The sequence below is a fragment of the Lycorma delicatula genome, chromosome 3 (genome assembly GCF_047948215.1).
Source record: "Lycorma delicatula isolate Av1 chromosome 3, ASM4794821v1, whole genome shotgun sequence".
Classification (NCBI taxonomy): Eukaryota; Metazoa; Arthropoda; class Insecta; order Hemiptera; family Fulgoridae; genus Lycorma; species Lycorma delicatula.
The window spans coordinates 201,153,955-201,175,204 of record NC_134457.1 but is presented as its reverse complement, the minus strand read 5'-3'; the positions used below and the strand labels follow the sequence as shown (position 1 = coordinate 201,175,204).

General features: G+C 28.6%; 1 protein-coding gene across 1 annotated transcript in view; it reads right to left on the bottom strand.

Annotated features, from left to right (window-relative positions):
* LOC142322365 (pikachurin-like) overlaps nucleotides 1–21,250 on the bottom strand; it is a 662,400-nt gene that overhangs the window by 323,750 nt on the left and 317,400 nt on the right. The window contains exon 3 of the mRNA XM_075361369.1: nucleotides 11,179–11,380. Coding sequence (XP_075217484.1) covers nucleotides 11,179–11,380 — 202 coding nt within the window. The remainder of the gene's footprint in view (nucleotides 1–11,178; nucleotides 11,381–21,250) is intronic.

Genomic DNA, 21,250 nt, shown 5'->3' with positions numbered 1-21,250 from the left:
AAATAATTATCTAAAAATAATAAAATAATCTGATGTAAATAATAATAATAATAATATTATTATTATTATTATTATTATTATTATTATTATTATTATTATTATTATTATTATTATTACTATAATATTATTAATAACAATACAGAAAATAAAAATATAAAACTGAAATACAATCAAATCTACATAAAAACTGAATAATAAAGATTTATTACTAGGCGAGAAAGCTATTATAAAGAAAAATGAGACAAAAACTAAGGTAATGAAATATGACATAAAGTAGAATAATGAAGAATCAAATATTAAGATGCGGGAAACAACAGAAGTGAGAGAATTTTGTTTTTATATTAGAAAGTTATACAAAGTAATGCATATTTAAAAAGTAGACTGGCACAAGAAGATATTTTATGCAAAAATGAACCCTGCTGGTATCAATTGTCGACCTCAAAATTATAAAAAAAACTCTGAAGTATTTTTTTCAGAGTGTAATGCTACCGCTTTAAAAAGTGAATTATACACAACAGGAGAAACAGAAAGGAAAATATTAGCCTTTGAAATGTAATGACATAGTTAAATGTCATGTTGAAATTGGTTTGAACACAACAATGAATTACCAATTAAATGGGTTCATAAAAATTTGAAATTAAGAGACCTTAAGACGAACGAAAATAAATTTATGGCAAATTTTTTTAACGAGATTAAGAGATTTAAGTTCTGTTAATTTGGTTGTAAGGATATGTAGAAGGTAAAAAATTGTAGTACAAAAAGACAAACATTGGAGTATATAATGTAGATAACTCAGGAAATATATTGTATGAAATATGTTAAGAGTCAAATAATTAGTGTAAAACATAAAAGAATAACTACAGATAACAAATGAATTGATTTCATGTAATAATAATTTTAATTATATAAATGTAAAAGTTAGTTTCTTTTATACTGATCTGAATACTTGACAATGGGTACGGGTTTGGTGGTTTTTTTTTTATTTATCCTCCCGGACCACCGTTAGGTATTACTTCAGAGGATGAGATGAATGATTTGTAGCATGTGTGAAAATGCCATGCCTGACCGAGCGGGATTCGAACCCGGGACCTCTGGATGAAAGGCTGAGACGCTACCACTCGCGCCACGGAAGCCGGCACCACGGTTTTGTAGTTGGGGTTTAATTAACCACACGTCTTAGAAATGGTCTGTCTGAGTCTGTACAAGAGTACATATCATACATTATATTCTCATCTCATTGAACCGTGTGAAGGAATAGCTCACGCTTCACTAGTTGAACAAATTGCAACGTACACATTAGGAAAAAAATAATAAAGATTTAATGAAGAAATGAGTGCGTAAAGAGGTACGTACAGATTTTATGACTTGATAAAAACTAAAAGCAGAATAAAAAGAAAGAAGTTGTACTTTAAAGTTTTGGAAACAAGAGAGAAGAATCAAAGTTTAGGTAAATATACGTATACGGAAATAACTAACCGTATGATTTTACAGATATGAATGATTTTAACTCGTGAAATGTTTTCAATAGCTCATCTTAAAAATCAGCTTTAAACAGTTTACATCAAAACCAATTAAGCAAACTGTATTATACTTATTGTAATAGAGACCTTAGCAAACTGAACTTAAATTTACTGGAATAGAGATACCTTAGAAACTAGTTTTATACACGCTCTAGGAAAAGCGCAACAACAAATTAATTGGGATTTCAAACTTCCTAACTATATTTCATTAGAAGAACTTTGTATAAGCATAGCAACGTAATTTCATATTTGAAGTATATACTCAAAATAAACTCATTTACAGACTTGTAATTATCACGATTTAATTATTAAGGAACATTTTAAAATCTTTCAGTGTTACTTTCCGTCGTAATGGCTCATAGATTATCTCATATGAATAATTATTTAGCCATTTTTGAGCTATTCTTCCTGTATTTAGTGAAAGACCGTTGAATTTTCACCAGTCCAAGAACATATTAAGGTCTGCAATGGCCCATACATTTATTGCCACTCTGACTCTCTGTAACACTCAACATTATCTATAAAAAAATAAGTAATGCGAATTTAGTAAAAAAATTAAAATTGTATTTACTATTTTTAAACCAACCATGTTTGAAAAAGGAGAGCGAAACTTCTTTTCGTAATTTTAAAAAGAAATTTACTAAGGGGATTTCTTTTAAAGTGGATTTTATTACAGTATTTTCATATGAAACCTTACTTTACAAAGCATGACCCAGTGAGTAAAAGAAAAGCCTTCAAAAAAGGAATTTTGATGGGTTTTAATTATTTAAATATTGTATTCTTCTATTAAGTAAATTCTTCTTGAGTAAATGCAAAAAATATTTTCAAGAAGAAAAAAATCTCTATAAAAGATATTTTAAGTATAAGTAATTCTGATTTAAAAATTCTACTAAGTTTTATAAAAATCATTTCCAAAGTTCTTGAGAGGTAGTTGAATAGAGACAAATCACTATAAAGAGATCAGTTGCTTCAGATTTGCTCAAAAATACTAAAAATAATATTTGAAGAAACCACCTGATTAAACAACAAAGTTTTTATACTTATTTTCTAAATAAAGCCCATTTTGTATATCTGGTAAAAAAGAAATCTGAAAGTAAGTGTTTTTATAAATTAATTTTCAGCATTAAAACAACCATAGTTTAACTGTACATATATTTATATGTATATGCCTAAATTTACATATACGCGCTTACATTGTCATAATGAAGACTACATAAAATTAAAATTAAATTTCAATGATCATAAATTCCCATAAAATTCAAATACGAAATTTCATTTGAATAATTTATTTATTTCTATTAAGCAAGTTCCATTCCAGGACGTAATTTAATTTACTTTCATCGCCAACAACTCTAGAATTTACAACATAAAGAAACAAAGGAATTTTTCATTTTTTCTGACTCTGTGAAATGATACATGACAAATTTTCCCATATTACATAGTCCGAAGTTTATATGTAACTATCCATTATTAAATTAAAAGTTTAGTGAACGATCTGTACCACGTTTAAATTACAATGATAAAGATTGTAAATTACGCATTATTATTCTGAGTTCAAATTAGCGGTAGTAAAACAATAATTTATGAACTATTCAAAGAGCGTGAAAATTACATTGAAAGCTAATTGTTTCCAGTGTTTAATTAATTTTGTACAATAGGGATTGATTAAGTTCTGTAATATCATTATTTTTTCACAACAGAATAGAGTTTATAGCCGCTTTCATATTACAACAATGTTCTTTGTAAAGTGGGTATTGTTTCAGAATTTTTATATAAAAAATTGCACAAATATTAACAAACTGTTTAAACTAGTATTAGTATTTTTTTTTTTTTTTTTTTTTTTTTTTTTAACAAACTGATAAGAGATGCTTATATTTTAGAAACAGTATGATATCGTTAGGCTATCGAAATCATTAACAAAGAAAATGCTTCCTTAGAAGTGGTAAAGAGATTTAAAAGCTAATAAATCGACAAGTTCTTATAATTTACCGACATCAGTGGCAAAACAGTGTTGCAAAAACATTTTTGAAATTTTGTGTCATCTAAGTGCTGATTTGTGCTGATATTATTTTCCTCCAATTATTTACTTAGCTGTAATTTTTTTTAAATGAAAAATACTATTGTTTAATAACATTAATTTAACTAATGACGTCATGACAGTATCACACACTTTTCGAAGAAATAATCTCAGTTTGTTCTTCATTTAATGCTATTCTCACTTTCTCTGTTAAGGAAGTGAATACTCGTAAATACTGCACGGAAAAGCTTGATTGCATGAACTGCTGGATGCTATGACCGCCCACTAACTACTAATCAGTTAATCCGTGTACTAATAAGAATGATTTCCAGATAATTTTCATACCTTCCTTAATTTCCATTCTAAGCTTAAATATTATTCAGTTGTTTATTACAATACTGTAAAAAATGAATATTTAAAATTTTTTTTGTGTATATTTTATCTACAATAAAACTGCAAGTAATAATGCAATAGTAAACAACTAACGAATTTTAAAATAAATAGATTAAATTTCTTCCATATAGATATGCTTATGTGCTTACAAGCCTCAGAATAATTTATAAAGCAAATACATAAAAAAAACAAAATTGTTTCAATGAGAGAAATGATTTATTTAATTTTTGACGAAGGGGAGTATTTTTAGTTTTTTTTCAAGGCAATGGAAAAAATAACGTCAATCTCCCTTTCCAATTTTCTATTTCTTTTTATCATCCACCTTCTAATATTAAAGGTGACATGAGTTTTTTTTTCAGTTTAATCTTATATGCATAGAGTAGGCTATATTCTTATATTTGATACAGTATATTTTCAGTTATTCAACAACTTACGTCAGTTGATTATAAGATAAACACATCATAATAATGTCATGAGTGTTACCTAACTGCAAAAATATGGAATACACATTGCATTTATTAATGGGATGTAAGCTGTATTATTTATATATGTACATAAAGAAATACCAATATACAATTTACATAAAAGTTAATTCCAGTAACATTTTATATATTCTTAAAAGTACTAGTTTTTAAAGGGGAGTCAATAAAATTAAATGTGTTTCTTAGCCATTGATTTTAATATTTGACTCTTATATCTATTAATATAATCTGATAAATATAATAAACAAATTTTTCATAAAGTAATTAATGTCACCCATCCATAATAACGATAAAAACATTATTTATTAGAATACCGATTACATAATTAATAATAAACTCATTTTATTCCTTTTAATAAATTAAATTTTGAAGGTAGAAAGCTAATAATATATCACGTTGCTTTTGAGTTTACTTATAATTATTTAATATTATCTTTAATTAATCAAAAATATTTAAAATTAAAAAAAAAATTAACAATAATTTATTTTTGAATATTGTACATTCAAGTTACGTGGAATAAAATAAACGTGGTTACCGGTTTAGAAACGAGGTAAATCGAGATCGTGGTTTATCATCGATTTATTCTGGTTGCTTAAGGAAAAAACAATAAAGGATTTATTTAAGGGAAACATAAATAAAAAACAGATAGAAATCCTATATTGACATATCCCGATGATACAGTATTAATTGTTGAAGATTAAGATTCCTCAAAGAATTAATTAATGAATATAAATTTAACTGAAGTAAGTATCAAACAAATTAAACTGGAAATAAATAAAAGAAGAATAAAAATAGGTAGGAAGAGTTTGTCTGGAATGAAGAAAATACAAAATATAGGTTAAAAAAACACAGAATATCGGAAAGTAATAATGAAAGAAAAAAATAATGATTATTATTATTAGCCAGCCTCCGTGGCGCGAATGGTAGCGCATTTGTCTTTCATCTGGAGGTCTCGGGTTCGAATCCCGATCAGGCATGGCATTTTAATATGATACATTGGCATCCATCTCATCCTCTGAAGCAATAATACCTAACGGTGGTCCCGGAGGTTAAAGAAAAAAAAAAGAAAAAAAGAGGGTCGATTAGATGTAATGTTTTGTAGAGAATAGTAACATTGAAGTATGTTAATAGCTAATTAGAATTAAGATATATCAGGCTAACATACCCTCAATTCGTTTTTTATGATTAAATGTCATGAGTTTTAACAAAGGCTTAACTAAAGAAAATGACGTTATTTAAAAAAAAAAAAAAATAGATAATTAGGAATAGAAACAGAGAAAACTGAAAAAAAAAAAAAAATAAAAGATTACAGATTATTTAAATGGGAAATAGAAGAAAGATCAAGTAGAACGAGGTACGTGAATAAAGCAGAAAAAAATTAAACATCTACATATCCTCGAGTATAAAAATTATTAGTAGAGGAAAATATGGCTTGATGGAGAAGTGGATTTATAAAATGAATTCAATAAATGGAAGAATGACTGGGCTGAGATTAATGGAGCTTAATCATTACATCGCCCTAAGGTTTGTATGTACCGGGTAAGAAATAATTTGTTTTTTAAAGGTTACTAAAAAAAGTAAAATATTTTATAACAAAAAAAAAAATTATTTCTGCTACTTAATTTATAATCGTCTCTTAAATTTTCTCGACTTAGTTATAAAAAATAAAATATAACATAATATATAATAATTCATTTTATACATAATAATAAAAAAACATAAAATATAAAAATATGTTATTAAAATATCTCGACTTAGTTTTAAAAAAGTTATAAAAATATAATTAAAAAAAAAATCAACAAAAACTGTGAATTTCAATTTTAGTGAGGAATACGGTAACGTTATAATATACATGTTTAATTTTACCTTCGTCGCTGTTATGGTAGATAAGAAAATGGGAAGTATTGCTATCGGCTCCAAAAAATGAACCCTTCCCCCCAGAATTTTACAGGGTGTCCCATATAAAACACAACCCATCAATCACTCATCCGTGAAATTTCAAAAGTCAAGCTTACTCCCCTACTCGTTACTGAAATAGACTCGTCCAACATCTGAACATCGCGGCGACGCAGTAGAACTCTACCGATAATAACAACAATGCAATCATAACGTTCAGTGTATTGCTAGAGACAAGATGGTGTTTTCGCTAGATGAACGTGTTTTCATTGTCGAGTCGTACTTCAGTACAAAATCAGTGGTTGCAGTGCAAGATTTGTTTCGCCATAAGTACCCAGATAAACCAGCTCCTAACAAAACATCAGTATTAAGGTTAGTTACAAAATTTAGAGAGACCGGTTCTGTTAATAACAAGGAACGCAAAAGATCTGCGTCAGTGTTGAATACAGATACAGTCACTGAAATCAAAGACCGATTACTCGCCTCGCCAAATAAATCGATCAGACGTTTGTCTGCTGAAATTAATTTGCCTAAATCGACTGTTCATCGGGCGACCAAACAATTACAATTACGGCCTTATCGCATTCAAACGGTTCATCGACTTCTTGAGCCCGACAAAGAAAAACGGCTACAATATTGTCATTTGGATGGCTACGTAAACAGTCAAAACAGTAGAATTTGGAGTGCTGAAAATCCCTACGTTTATCACGAAAAACAATTACACCCGCAGAAGTTGGGCGTGTGGTGCGCGATATCGCGGAAGAAAATAATCGGTCCTATTTTTATCGAGTACACCGTTAATGCAGAACGATATCAGGATATTTTATTTCAGTTCATTGCACTCTTGGAAGATAGACACTGCTGGCTACAACTTGACGGTGCGACATCGCACTACGCAGGTTCAACTTCTGATTTCGTTGAGGAATTCTTTGGTAATCGTGTTATCGGTCGAGCTTTGTGGCCACCAAGATCTCCAGATTTGACTGCGGCGGATTTTTTTCTACTGGGTTACCTCAAAGAAAAAGCCTACAGCAACAAACCACGAACAATTGAAAGTCAATATTGAACAAGCTGTATTAAATATCCAGCCACAAACTTTGAAAAAAGTTGCAAGAAACGCTGTAAAAAGAATTGAAGCTTGTATTCAAGAAGATGGCGGCCACTTCCAACATTTACTAAAAATGTAAGGTAATAGATGGTAATAATAAAAATTACATTTACATTTACACATGTCTTTTATTATTTCAATACCTACCAATATAAGGTTGGGTTGCGTTTTATATAGGACACGCTGTATTTATTGAGTTTTAAGTTTCAATGAGTTCAAAAAATTCATATTTTAGTGAAAATTTACTGAAATCTTAAATTACTGTCTATGAACGGGTTTATCTTTTTAGTTTTTCGTCTCACAAAAGTTTCACTTAATAATTATCCAATTTGATGTGTATTTAGATTTTACTTTGTCTATTAGAATTTTATGAAAATTGTATGATGAATTCATACATACTGAGAGATTTTATAATTCGAAGATGGGACTACTTAAAAGTTTTGCTCTTATTTTATTTTTTAGCTTGTAACAGAAAATACACTAATGAATTGTGCAATTAGATAATAATGAAAAATAATTAAAAATGATCCACAAAATTTTGCAACCATAAAAATGTAATCTTTACAAATTCTTATTCCTTATGTGTTTAATTTTTTAACTTACATTACTCTAAGTGAGCTGAAGGTATGCTCCTGTCTTAGTCAACCAGACAGTCAGCTGGCTTTGGCGGGACGGGCGAGCGGGGTTTGTTGTATCTATCTAACCATAAAATGCAAACACAAAGACTAGTACAATACATTATTTTTAACCTCCGGGACCACCGTTAGGTATTACTTCAGAGGATGAGATGAATGATCTGTAGCGTGTGTGAAAATGCCCTGCCTGACCGGGATTCAAACCCGGGACCTCCGGATGAAAGGCCGTGACGATACAACTCGCGCCACGGAAGCCGGCCAGTACAATAAATTGGCCAGTACAACAGACACGGCAGACGAGGGGCAAACTTTCAGCTCGCGTATTGTAATTATCATCAAAATTCTCCATTTCTACACCGTACATTTTTTAATTTTTTACGTTTTTGTGAAATGTTTCATTATAAATAAATAGCATATATTTATTACTATTAAATTTTAACTTACAGAATGAAGACATTTCTATAGGTTAAGAATATTATTCGAAATAATTTTACTATATTAAAGGCTCTCCCAATAATTATATTTAAATTCTACTAAGCTAATAAAAACACTCACTGATTTTTAATTTAGCATCAATTTAAAAAAAAAATAACTTTAAAAAGAATTTTAAAGTACGTTATACGCATTTGATTAACATTTATAGTTTTATTTTTATGTAAAATATAAGTAGATATAAAAAACGATTCCTATATGAAATAGATAAAAAAATAATTTAGTGAAACGATGTAATCAGACTTATTTATCGTGAACTAAGTTTCTATGGAATGTAGAAATTATAATCTTTTTTAATTAAAATATTTATACTAGATTTTTTATTTTTCAGCAAATTATCTGATTAATTACGTTATATATTACTTAAAATATTAATACTATCAAAGTATGAGGACGTAATAAAAATAACCTTTAATTATTTTTATGGAAAATAAAGTTTCTCATTTAACAAATCTTTCACTCGTGAGAACGTGTTACTGTATTTTAAAATATTTACCACAGGACAAACAAAGGTACTTTCTTCTATAAAATAAAAATAGTTTCATTGAAATATCTAAAGAGTAAGGCTTGGTGTACAAATAAACTCTTTTTTTATCGTTTAAAAAACGTATTACATGTTAATCCTGAGAAATTACTTTGAGTGACAATTTTACATATTTAAATATATTCTATATTTTATATATATTTCATTATTTTTATATATATTTTTCATTATTTATTAAAAGAAAAAAATACTGATGTGGGCATCACAAGGATTCCTTGTACGCCTATTAAATTACACATACACATTTTAAAAGTACATAAAATTTTATTTCACTAATAACTTGTTTCTTTTTAATATTATTTTTTATTTTATTGTCATTATTGAATTATTATTTATTGTAAAATTTGTTTTACGATGAAAGGTTAATAATTGTTAATAAATCAATAAAAAGAGAAAGTTAAAAAAAATGAAATGAAATTGGATTTGGATCGATGCGCCTCCCTTTGTATGATCCAAACATTTCATTAATTAAAATATTATTTTGTTAAAACTCTGGAACCAATGAAAATAAATACTACTTATGGATATATCGTTGAAAAACTCTCAATGAGGGCTCGTTATTGCATTTAAGAAAAAGTGCAAAATCCAAATTTTTTCATTTCGGGCTTTTTAGGACATTTTTGGTCAAGTGCATGCAATCAAAAGGAGAGGTACAACTAGATATTACAACAGACCTAAATCTAAAATTTCAACATCCTAATCGTTTTTGAATTAAACGAGATACATATGCACATACGTACGTACAGACGTCACGCCAAAACTAGTCAAAATGAATTCAGGGTTGCTCAAAATGGATATTTCCGTTGAAATCTGAAAACCGAAATTTTTTTCCTTTACTTCGTAAAAGGAAGTAAAAATTGAATTGGGTCATTATATTTTTAAAATATTTTTTTTACAAAAAATACATTTTTTAAAATTAATATTAATTCTAAAAACGGTACAGATAACTCATTTTGCATTGAATTAAACAAACTGACCGCTACAACGAAACAGAATAGATAAAGCTAAACGAAAATAACGTACAAAACGGAATTCTTAGTTGTGATTGATTACCGAAGGAAACCTGAATGAAGTCATGAACAATGAATGTAACTAATGAATGTTGAGGAAACAGTTTTACTATATTTCTAACTTTCTCTTTTGTAATATATTTTTCAAAGGAAAACTCTAAAATATACGTCTTTTTCGAAAACTATCATAAGAGAATTTATTTCATTGTGTACGGAGAGGGAAAATGCTGTACAACAGTAGGAAAAGAAACTTAGAACAAAAATTAGTTTTAAAAATAGAGTAAAATGAAAACGAATGAAGTATCTAAATCGTAAATACTTAATGAGAGATTGAAAAAGGAGTATGATGTCAGAAATGAAAAATCAAACGTAATTTAATCAGCGACGCAGTAACTTCTTTTATTGCATTTCTCATCCCTTAATCCCCTCTTTAAGAACAGCAGCCGCCATGGAAAATTTTATGAAAAATTATTAAAGATAAATCGTTTTGTCTAATAGGAAAAACATTTTTATTATTTTTTTTAACCTTCGGGACCACCGTAAGGTATTGCTTCAGAGTATGAGGTGAATGACAGTTTTTGTAGCGTGTGAAAATGCCGTACCTGACCGGGATTCGAACCCGGGACCTCCAGATGAAAGGCCGAGACGCTATCACTTAGGAAAGACTTATTGCAAAATTTCATGAAAATCAGAATAAGCGTTTTGTTGTAATTGCGTAACTAATACACAGCCGGCCTCGGTTTTTGATTTGGAGGTCCCGGGTTCGAATCCCGGTCGGACATGACATTTTCACACGCTACAATCATTCACTTCATCCTCTGAAGCAATACGTAACTGTAGTCCCGGAGGTTAAACAAAAAAGAAACAACTAATACACATATAAACAAAGTACCAAAAATTTGATTTGAATTAGAACCTCCTTTCTCCGTATATTTTTTAACGAAAGATTTTAAACGGAACAGCAGAAAACAACTTATTAGTTTGGTCTAAAATATTTGATCTGCCTTTAGGTATCTATTGTTAAACAGCTAGATAATTATTTTATTTAAGAAATTTAATAAAAATACAGCATACATCTTACCTGAATTCGACAAATCCCTGGTATAAAAGAAGAGCCATAAAATCTCCAGCGAGGTCATCTCTTTCACCAGTTAGGAATAGTATACCATCCCATGCTTCAGGACGAAATTCTAATTCTAGTTGGACATGTTTATATGCAGCTCTCAAAGCAGGAAATGCTAACCACCCTTGACCCGAAAACAACGGTGATCTTACTTCAACTTCTGAAAAAAAATAAAAAAATAATTTCTCATTAGTTAAGTGAAAAAACATTTATTGACACATGCTTAGTTTTTAAACTTCAAATACTCGTAAATATACACATATACAGATCTACCAATTAGCAGTGATGATCAAATAGGTCCTTAATTTTTATAACTGATGTATGTATGTATGTATAGATATGTAGAAAGTAAATTCAATGGGTAATAGAGATTTAAAATTTCATTACTTAACAGAAATATATGTTTATTTTTAAAAGATGAACATCTCAATTGGCAAATAAAATGACAATTCGATAGAGAAAAGGTTGTCCTTCAGTTTGTGTTTTAATGTACGATTTATAATATCCCAATAGGTAGGTGTTCATTTTCTTAAATAATCATCTCAAAAATACTAAATACTAAATTTTAATAATTAAATGATTCTTAATTATAATTATTTTAGAAGATGAAAGATTCTTGAAGGGATGACATGTTAGAATCTCTTTGATGGAGATGTGTGCGAAAGGGTGAAAGCATCGACCTCGTTTCCAAAAGCGTAAGAGATGAGTGTAAGTTAATGTTTGTCTCTGTGAAATTGTTCTTAATTTTCTTTGTTGAATTAAAAAAATATTGTCATTGCAATCAACAATTTAAGAGGTATGAGAATGGAATCTTAGATGTTTATGGTAGATTCAATTTAATTTATATTTGTTACCGCAGTCTAGCTTTAAAGTTTATTTAATGAATGCTTATTTTGTGTCCTTCGGTGTTAGAATGAGGCGCGGAAATAGCACTTCTGGGAAACGGTTAAATAGTTGAGAGGGCTACAAATTAGAATAGGTGACCCAAAATTGTTTGCAGGAGCCTACAGCGAAGGCGTTTACTAAGTTGAGTTAAAACACCGATCGAAATGTCTACTTAGGCATTTATATCAGCCATCTAACGGAGGCCGAACTGATGACTGTGATATGTAATCATATTTAGAAGACGACTTCTGGTAAAGCCTATGTGGACTACGAACGAAGTGGATGGAATGGCCATCGAAATCGTCATAAGGTTTTCAAATTTGCTGATTTAATGCAGTTTTCCTATATCCAAAATTATCTCCTGCATTGCTTATTAAAATTTGCACCACATTTTTTTTTTTTTTTTTTTTGTATAGCTGAAGAAATCCTTTTATTACATGATAAAAATAATTTTAAATATCTTGAGTTCAAAATTTTCACTTTTGTGTTTGATATCAAAATGTATCTAGAATTAGTATTTGAAATTAAATTTAACTTTTTCCCTGTATAATACAATATACAATAGGTGAAAAGAGATTTATCTTATTTTATTTGGATACAAAACATTTTTAATGCTTCTAAAAATGATTTTAGAAATAATTAAATAACTGTATTTTTACCTTATAATCCTCTGTGACATTGTGATATTATTTTTAAGACAATAAAATTTAAGATTTTGATTGACCGTCGTGCGTAACCCATAGATGACTCGTAGACTTCATAGGTAAGCTTTAGTTGTCATCATAGTTACGCACGACAGTTAATCAAAATTTTAAATTTTTTCTTAAAAAAATATAATGTCACAGAGGATTATCAGGTAAAAAGACAGTTATTTAATTATTTCACATATCTTAAGGTTTATTCGTCGTGGGTTTTTTAGAATTTTTAATGCTATTTTTATTTTAATTATATATCTAACTTATATATATATATATATATATATATATATATATATATATATATATATATATAGATATATACATGTATATCCACAGTATGTATTCACAGTTTGGTCTATTACAATTAGATAAAGCGGCTTAATTTGATAAAAATTACAATAAAACTTTATTTTTAAAAAAAATTCATTTAAAATATCTCTTTGAACAGTCATCAAATAAATAATGAAAAAAGGCATTTATTTCACTATTGGATCATAAAATAGAATATATGCGTCACAAATCAAAGTGAAATCAAAATGAAACTAAAAAAACATCCAGGTCTGTATGAAGTCTACTACATAAATAATACGATATTGCAGTCAGAAAGTCGATTGGATGCTTAATAATACAATATAGACAGTACTCTAAAGTTATAGCTTTACACAACTTTCTAGTGTACGCAAGAAAAATTATTTAATTATAAATGAATTAACTAATGATATAATAATTGAATTTGAATTTGAATTGTGGTAATACATTTATAGTTTGTGATAAAAATAATTTATTAGAAGTCTACTGATCCGTAAGTACTTAATACCGCATGTGATTACGGTAATAACTTTTTAAAGTAATGATAGTAAAAAAAGTAATATTTTATCGGTACCTTTTGTAAATTGAAGGCTATGTATTTTTTCTATTAAGAAATGACTAATTTAAAATAAGTAATTAGAATAGCTGCTAGTCAACAATTATTGAACAATAGTTGGAACGGAACGCAAGGATAACACATAATATAATATCCCGCGCATTAATCTAAGAACCTTTAGCCTCCGAGAATCACCGGTGGTTATTACTTCAGAGGATGATATGTATGAATGTAAGTGAAGTGTAGTCTTGGTCAGTCTTATGTAGAGCATTTCTGAGATGTGTGGTTAATTGAAACCCAACCACCAAAGAACACCGGTATCCACGATCTAGTATTCAAATCCGTATAAAGGTAATTACTAGCATTTGAACATTGGAACTATCGACGTCGAAATCAGCTGATTTGTGAAGAAGCATTTACCACTATACCAACCCGGTAGGTTTAATCGAAGAACCTGGATAAAGATCTTTACTGTGGGTCTTTCTTATTATCGAGCGGGTATTTGCTTATTAAATATTGGTTACATGTTTTTTTGCTTAATTATTAGACTGATTAAAATACAGTTTATAATTTATTAAGATTACAAAAAAATGTTTACGTTTATAAAATTATCGGAATGAATTATATTTTTTTTCTGAAATTATTAAAAATTGACAAAATTTTTAAACGAACAATTTTAAGTTAAAAAATGCATTATTCGATATATATATTGTTTTAGATAAATTAGAACTAAAAAAAATATCATAATATAATAATAATACATAGGCTATAGAAAGAAAATTAAATTTAAATTAAAAACGTTTTCATGTGGGACAATTAAATCATATACATTTCTTTAAAGTAAATTAATAAACAGCTTTGCTTTGTTAACTGTATTATTTATTCTTTATATAATTTTACTTAGAGTATCAGAAAATTAGTATTTCTTTTAAAATTTTAATTATCTTTTTTGATGTTTTAAAATAAAGGCTTTACAAATTAACAACATTTACCTTGTAGCTAACGGCATTTCAATTCACTTTTTGTTAATATATTATAATGTGCAGTATTTTGGCGCATAAGAAATTAAAAAAAAAAAACATTGGTTTTTCAATGATGAAATCTATAGTACGCAGAATATGTATTCTGTTTATTTATTCATACGTTAATTAAAAAAAAAAAATAAACAGATTAACTTTTCAAAAGTTCAACTAATTTAATCCCATTTCACTACTTTTTTATAAGGATAGTAAAAAAATGAAATCCAGGAATCGAACTCAGGATTAATTAATGAAAATCCAGTACTGTAATCACTTTCTCTTACCTTACATATTGGACCTAGTAATTTATTTAGTAGGGTGAAGGACAAATATTTTATGTACTAAGTTTATAACTGTGTAATAAATGAACTCTTTCGCTTAATAATAGCATTAATTTATATTTATTAGTAGTTTGTTTGCTGGTTTTGTTTGGGAAGCAAGTTGGTAGTTTTAACTCACCCTCATCTTAACCTTGTACAATTTACCATTACTTCCTTGCATTTGTGTACTGTAGTATAAATTTCATGCTCGGAAATTGTAAGAGTTTATAGAGATTTATTTACGTAAAATATTACATTAAACATTATAGAATAAAAAAATATATGAGAGAAAATTTGTGTAACAGATATACTAAATATAAAGTAAATATCTCCTTTTTCTCGAAAAAAAAAAAATATTTATTTCAATATATGATTTGTAATAGAAAACTAAATTATGAGAAATAAATTTGAGCAATTTTTTTTGTCTTCAGTCATTTGACTGGTTTGATGCAGCTCTCCAAGATCCCTTATCTAGTGCTAGTCGTTTCATTTCGGTATACCCCCTACATCCTACATCCGTAACAATTTGTTTTACATATTCCAAACGTGGCCTGCCTACACAATTTTTTCCTTCTACCTGTCCTTCCAATATTAAAGCGACTATTCCAGAATGCCTTAGTATGTGGCCTATAAGTCTGTCTCTTCTTTTAACTATATTTTTCCAAATGCTTCTTTCTTCATCTATTTGCTGCAATACCTCTTCATTTGTCACTTTATCCACCTGTCTTATTTTTAACATTCTCCTATAGCACCACATTTTAAAAGCTTCTAATCTTTTCTTCTCAGATACTCCGATCGTCCAAGTTTCACTTCCATATAAAGCGACACTCCAAACATACACTTTCAAAAATCTTTTCCTGACATTTAAATTAATTTTTGATGTAAACAAATTATATTTCTTACTGAAGGCTCGTTTCGCTTGTGCTATTCGGCGTTTTATATCGCACCTGCTTCGTCCATCTTTAGTAATTCTACTTCCCAAATAACAAAATTCTTCTACCTCCATAATCTTTTCTCCTCCTATTTTCACATTCAGTGGTCCATCTTTGTTATTTCTAATACATTTCATTACTTTTGTTTTGTTCTTGTTTATTTTCTTGCGATAGTTCTTGCGTAGGACTTCATCTATGCCATTCATTGTTTCTTCTAAATCCTTTTTACTCTCGGCAAGAATTACTATATCATCAGCAAATCGTAGCATCTTTATCTTTTCACCTTGTACTGTTACTCCGAATCTAAATTGTTCTGAGCTATAAATTTGAGCTATAATTGCAATGAATATTTTTTCCAATATTTGAAATGATTGCTAATAAAAAAATTGTATTAATCACAATTACACGTGTATTTAAATTCCCGAAGTTTATTAAAGGACGAAAGACAAGCAACAAAATGATTTTCCGTAAAGGAAACGCTTTTATTAAAAATCTTAAAAAGACAAATAAAAAACAGTAGTTGAAAAACATATATTACTTTAATCTTCTAATGACGTTTTTCAAAGAGTACAAAACCGAGAATATTAAAGAAAATTACTTCCATCATGAGAATCGTACAATACTGAATCGTCAATTTTCATCTTAAAAACGAATTAATTTTTTTTTAAATAACAGATTAATGTCATTCTAAATTCTATGATGATTAAAATTTTTTCCCTTAAGTTGTATATTGAAGAGTAAAAAAAAGTGAAAGTTCCAGAAAATCTTTTTTCAAATAAACACCATATTCAAACATATTTTTAAAATTCTATCATTTCTTGTAATAATCAACTTTAAAATAATGAAAGTTTCATTTAATATGGATCAGTATTTCTTAAATTTTATAATAGCAGCCAGAAAAAAAAGTAGAAATGATCTCAATGAGATAAGATCGTTTAATTTTAAAACTTACAAAAAAGAATTTTTTTTCGTCGGAGGAAGGGAAACTTTCAATAGGCACCTTATGGTCTCGTACTTTATAATAGTGTGGGACTCTCCCTTGTAGGCCTAGCCACTAAAACCCCTCCCCATCTACAACACGGGATGCCGGGCGGATGTTATGGTATTATCAGAGCACCCCATGTATCTTGTCCTCATCCGTACCTCTATTACTGAACCGACTCCTCAAACTTATCGGGATCTTGCGGTTTTTTTTTAACCTCATCTTGGGACCCGAGGTCTGTCCCAAGGGAGATTTAGAGGTAGTTAGTTATTCACCTATGGACATCTTCCAATTGGTTTAAACGATCTAAACCAACATCATGGACACTGACACTGACACTGACGGCTCTACGATCGTTGGGTCTGTAGAATAGTCCCAATAATGTGCTCTAGGGTAAGTTCACCGGATTCTCTCCTACATCCTTCCCTATGTTGCAAGAACCGATTGCACACGAACATTGTGTGTTCTACGGTATCCTGCTTCATGCAATAATTGCATTCCGCAGACACATGTAACCGGACACTGAAAAATGTATTTTAACTTTTCTTGATTTTAGTAAGCTCGAAAAGTTTTACTTAAAATCTTAGGGATGTATTTACTCAAAACGGTAGAAGCAGATTGTTGATCAATGTTATTCTGGTGACTAAGTTTAATATTAAAAACTAAAAAACCATTTGGAAAAAGATTTAGATTCTTAAAGTTTTAGAATACCTAAACATCCGACCCCAGAATTGCGTAAAAATTTCTGTAAAACCCATAAACCAGGCTGATAAACACAGAAAATAAGCTATCATTTTAATTCTACGAATCAGACCTTTTTAAGAAAAATATTTGAAAGTAATTAAAACTTTATTAAGATAAATTTCATCATTATTTCATAAGTTCTATCGTAAATTATAAAACTGATTGTTTCTTTGTGTTTAATTTTCACAGTATTATCAGAATACTCTTTAGTCGAAAATTGGAGTCAAAATTAAATTTAAAAAATAAATTAATTAAGTATTTTATTTAATTAATAGACTATAATGTTTTGTTTTAAAACGTAAAAAGTTCATTCAACCATATCACAAAATGAACGAATGAATAAATTAAGTAGAAACAACGATAACATTAGAAAAGGTGGGAGGTGGAAAACGAAAGAAATGAAAAGGATAAAGAAGCAATATGTAATAGAAAATGTAGCGAATATAATAATACTCGTACGGTAAAACAAAACAAAGCATCGCACAATGACGTGATATCAGGGTCCCAAGTTAATCATCAACGAAGTGAACAGGTGAAGCAATTCGCTTAGTAGGGACGTTGCACCTGCGTTCGTTCAGCTAATATCTTTGCGTCAGTGTAGTACCTACCCATCGTGTAATTGCACCACATAACAATGTAAGCCTTTTGCTTCGTTTATATTGCACACAGCTGTATTAAATTAAACGTTCAATAACCACGTATCCCTTTTAGTCAATTGCACTATATTCACTACTTTGAAAAGGTTAGGTAAAAGGGATATAACGTGTAGAGAAAAAGAGAGAATGAGTACGTGAGATTAAGAGAGAAAGAGAGAGAGATATCGAGAAAGAGAGTGAAGAAAAGGGAAGAAGGGGGAAAATAACTGTAATAAAATAAAACAAGGATAAAGTTAATAAAAGTAACAATAATTTTAAGAAAATAGATTTGGTTTAAAATATTACTATTTCTAAAAAAATTTCAATGGATCAATAAATTTCATTTACAATTATTTTAAAATAAAGCTTTAACCACTTTTTTGTATTCAATTAATTAAATTAAACCCGATTCAAATGATTTAATTACATAGATATAAAATTTAATAATTGGCTTCAGTACTGGATCATGAAGTACAGTTACACGAATTATGCAAAATTGCATAGGTGGCTAAAGAGTTCCTTTCCAGCAGTAACATGAATTTATTTTACAAGCAGATTTTTTATTCTCTATTATTATTTGCTAATCCAGTTTGTTGCTTGAGATCGTAAAAATAGAAAAATTTTATTATACGTCAACTTAGTTGTTAAAAACATACCAATATACTATCTCATGTATACTTGAGTTATGATATTTCTAACCAATGAGACTAAGGAGTTCCAAGAAATAATAGTAGTGTTTGGAGGAAGAATAATTATGAATGAAATGAAAATAAACGTGAGGTAATATGAAGGATAAAAGATAAATAAGACACTACAATCAAGATAAAGGAAGAAGATACAAGTTGAAAAGCACGCATCTCTGAAAAGTATAATAATGGAGAGTGAAGTAGAGATCGACAAGACAAAATGGTAAAGGAACCCTTATCAAAGACAATTAATAATATACATAGATAAAATGAAGCTGTGAAAAAAGTAATAAAATGCTATGTTTGGAATGTTGTGTTGTTTCTTTTTTTTTGAATGATTATATTATTTTTGGGAGTCTATCTCGTTTCAGTTATCTTTCTTTCTTTTTCTGTTTAGCCTCCGGAACCACCGCAAGGAATTACTTCAGAAAATAAAAAGGATGATATGTATGAATGTAAATAAACTGTAGTCTTGTATAGTCTCAGGTTAATTGAAATATCATGTCAGGTTAATTGAAATACAACCAACAAAGAACACCGACATCCATGATTTAATATTCAGATCCGTATTAAAGTAACTGCCTTTATTGGGATTTGAATTTTAAAAAATTCGACTTCAAAATTAGATGATTTGTGACGACCAGTTCACCATTAGACCAACCCGGTGGATCTCGTTTCAGCTATCTTTCTTTTTTCCGTTTAGCTTTCGGAACCACCGTAAGATATTACTTCAGAGAATGAATGAGGATGATACGTATGACTGTAAATGTAGTGTAGTCTTGTACAGTCTCAGTTTGACCATTCCTGAGATGTGTGGTTAGTTCAAATCCAACAACCAAAAAACACCGGTATCCACGATCTAGTATTCAATTTTGTCTCAGCTGTCTTTCTTTTTCCGGTTTTAGCCTCTGGGAATTACCGTTCAGATATTACTCCAGAGATATGTATGAGTGTAAATGAAGTGTAGTCTTGTACAGTCTCAGTTCGACCATTCCTGAATGCCTTTACTAGGACTTGAACGCTGAAACTCTCGATGTTTCAGCTATCTGGAAGAAGACAAAGTCACTCCAAAGTGCACAAAGTGCACAAAAATTAATCGTCGGAATTATTTCGTAAATAACTTTTGGTTTATTCTTTATTTATTAACAAGAACTTGGAAGATGATTCTTTAATGTTTGATTTCATTTTACAAATAATTCTGTTCTAATAATTTTTGATAGATTCATATTTCATATGTCTTGTATTAGAAATCGATAAGAAAATTCCCGAAATTAAATTTTTAATTAAAAATGTGTTTGGAAATTTTTAATTTGAGAAACCCATTAAGAATTTTTCAAATTCTTAAAATTCTTTTGTTTGAACATATTCTAAGTAGCTAACTTTTTACTTACTAATAGATTTTTCATAAGCACATTATTATTCTTAACATTAAAATAAATGTTAATTTAAGATAATTCAAATTAAAGTAAAGTTAATTTTAATTAAGATTAATTAAAATTTATAAAACACAATTAAAATAAAAATAAATCTTAACTAATAAAAATGTTTTATAATAAAAACCTATGTTTTTTTGAAAATCATTAAAAGAATAAAATAATTCATAAGTTTTCTTTAAATATTAAATTTATCAGGAAATTACAACGATAAGTAAGTTTTTTATAATTTTTTTTTTTTTTTTTTGGTTTTAATTAGTTGTCGATTTCATAAAATTAAGATTTAATAAAGAACAGAAAAAAAATATAATTTATTTTCATTTTAGTTAATTTAAATATTTTTTCTTTTTTTAACCTCTAGGACTGCTGTTAGAGGATGAGATGAATTAAAATTTTTGTAGTTGTGAAAATGCCATGCCTGACCGGGACCTCAGGTTCGATGCCTGATCGAACCTGGGACCTCCGGATGAAAGGCCGAGACGTTACCACTCGCGCCACGGAGGCCGGCAAAGTTTTTAAAATATATCATAAACAAACGTTACGCCTTTCCTTATTAATATGATCGTATATTGTCATTCATTAACAATAAAGCAGAAATTATATTAGTTTCAATCATTTTTAATTAACTTGTACAAAAAATTTTAATTCATAAATTTGCTACAAACGTCTATACAATTTGTTTATATAATACAATCTTTATAAATAAAATAATACTCTTTTCTACTGAAACCTATTTCACACCTAACTTCTTTTATTCTGTTATACTTTTGTAAAGTAAATTAATTTCCGGCATTATAAACTTAAAATAAGAAATTAATTTATTATAAATTG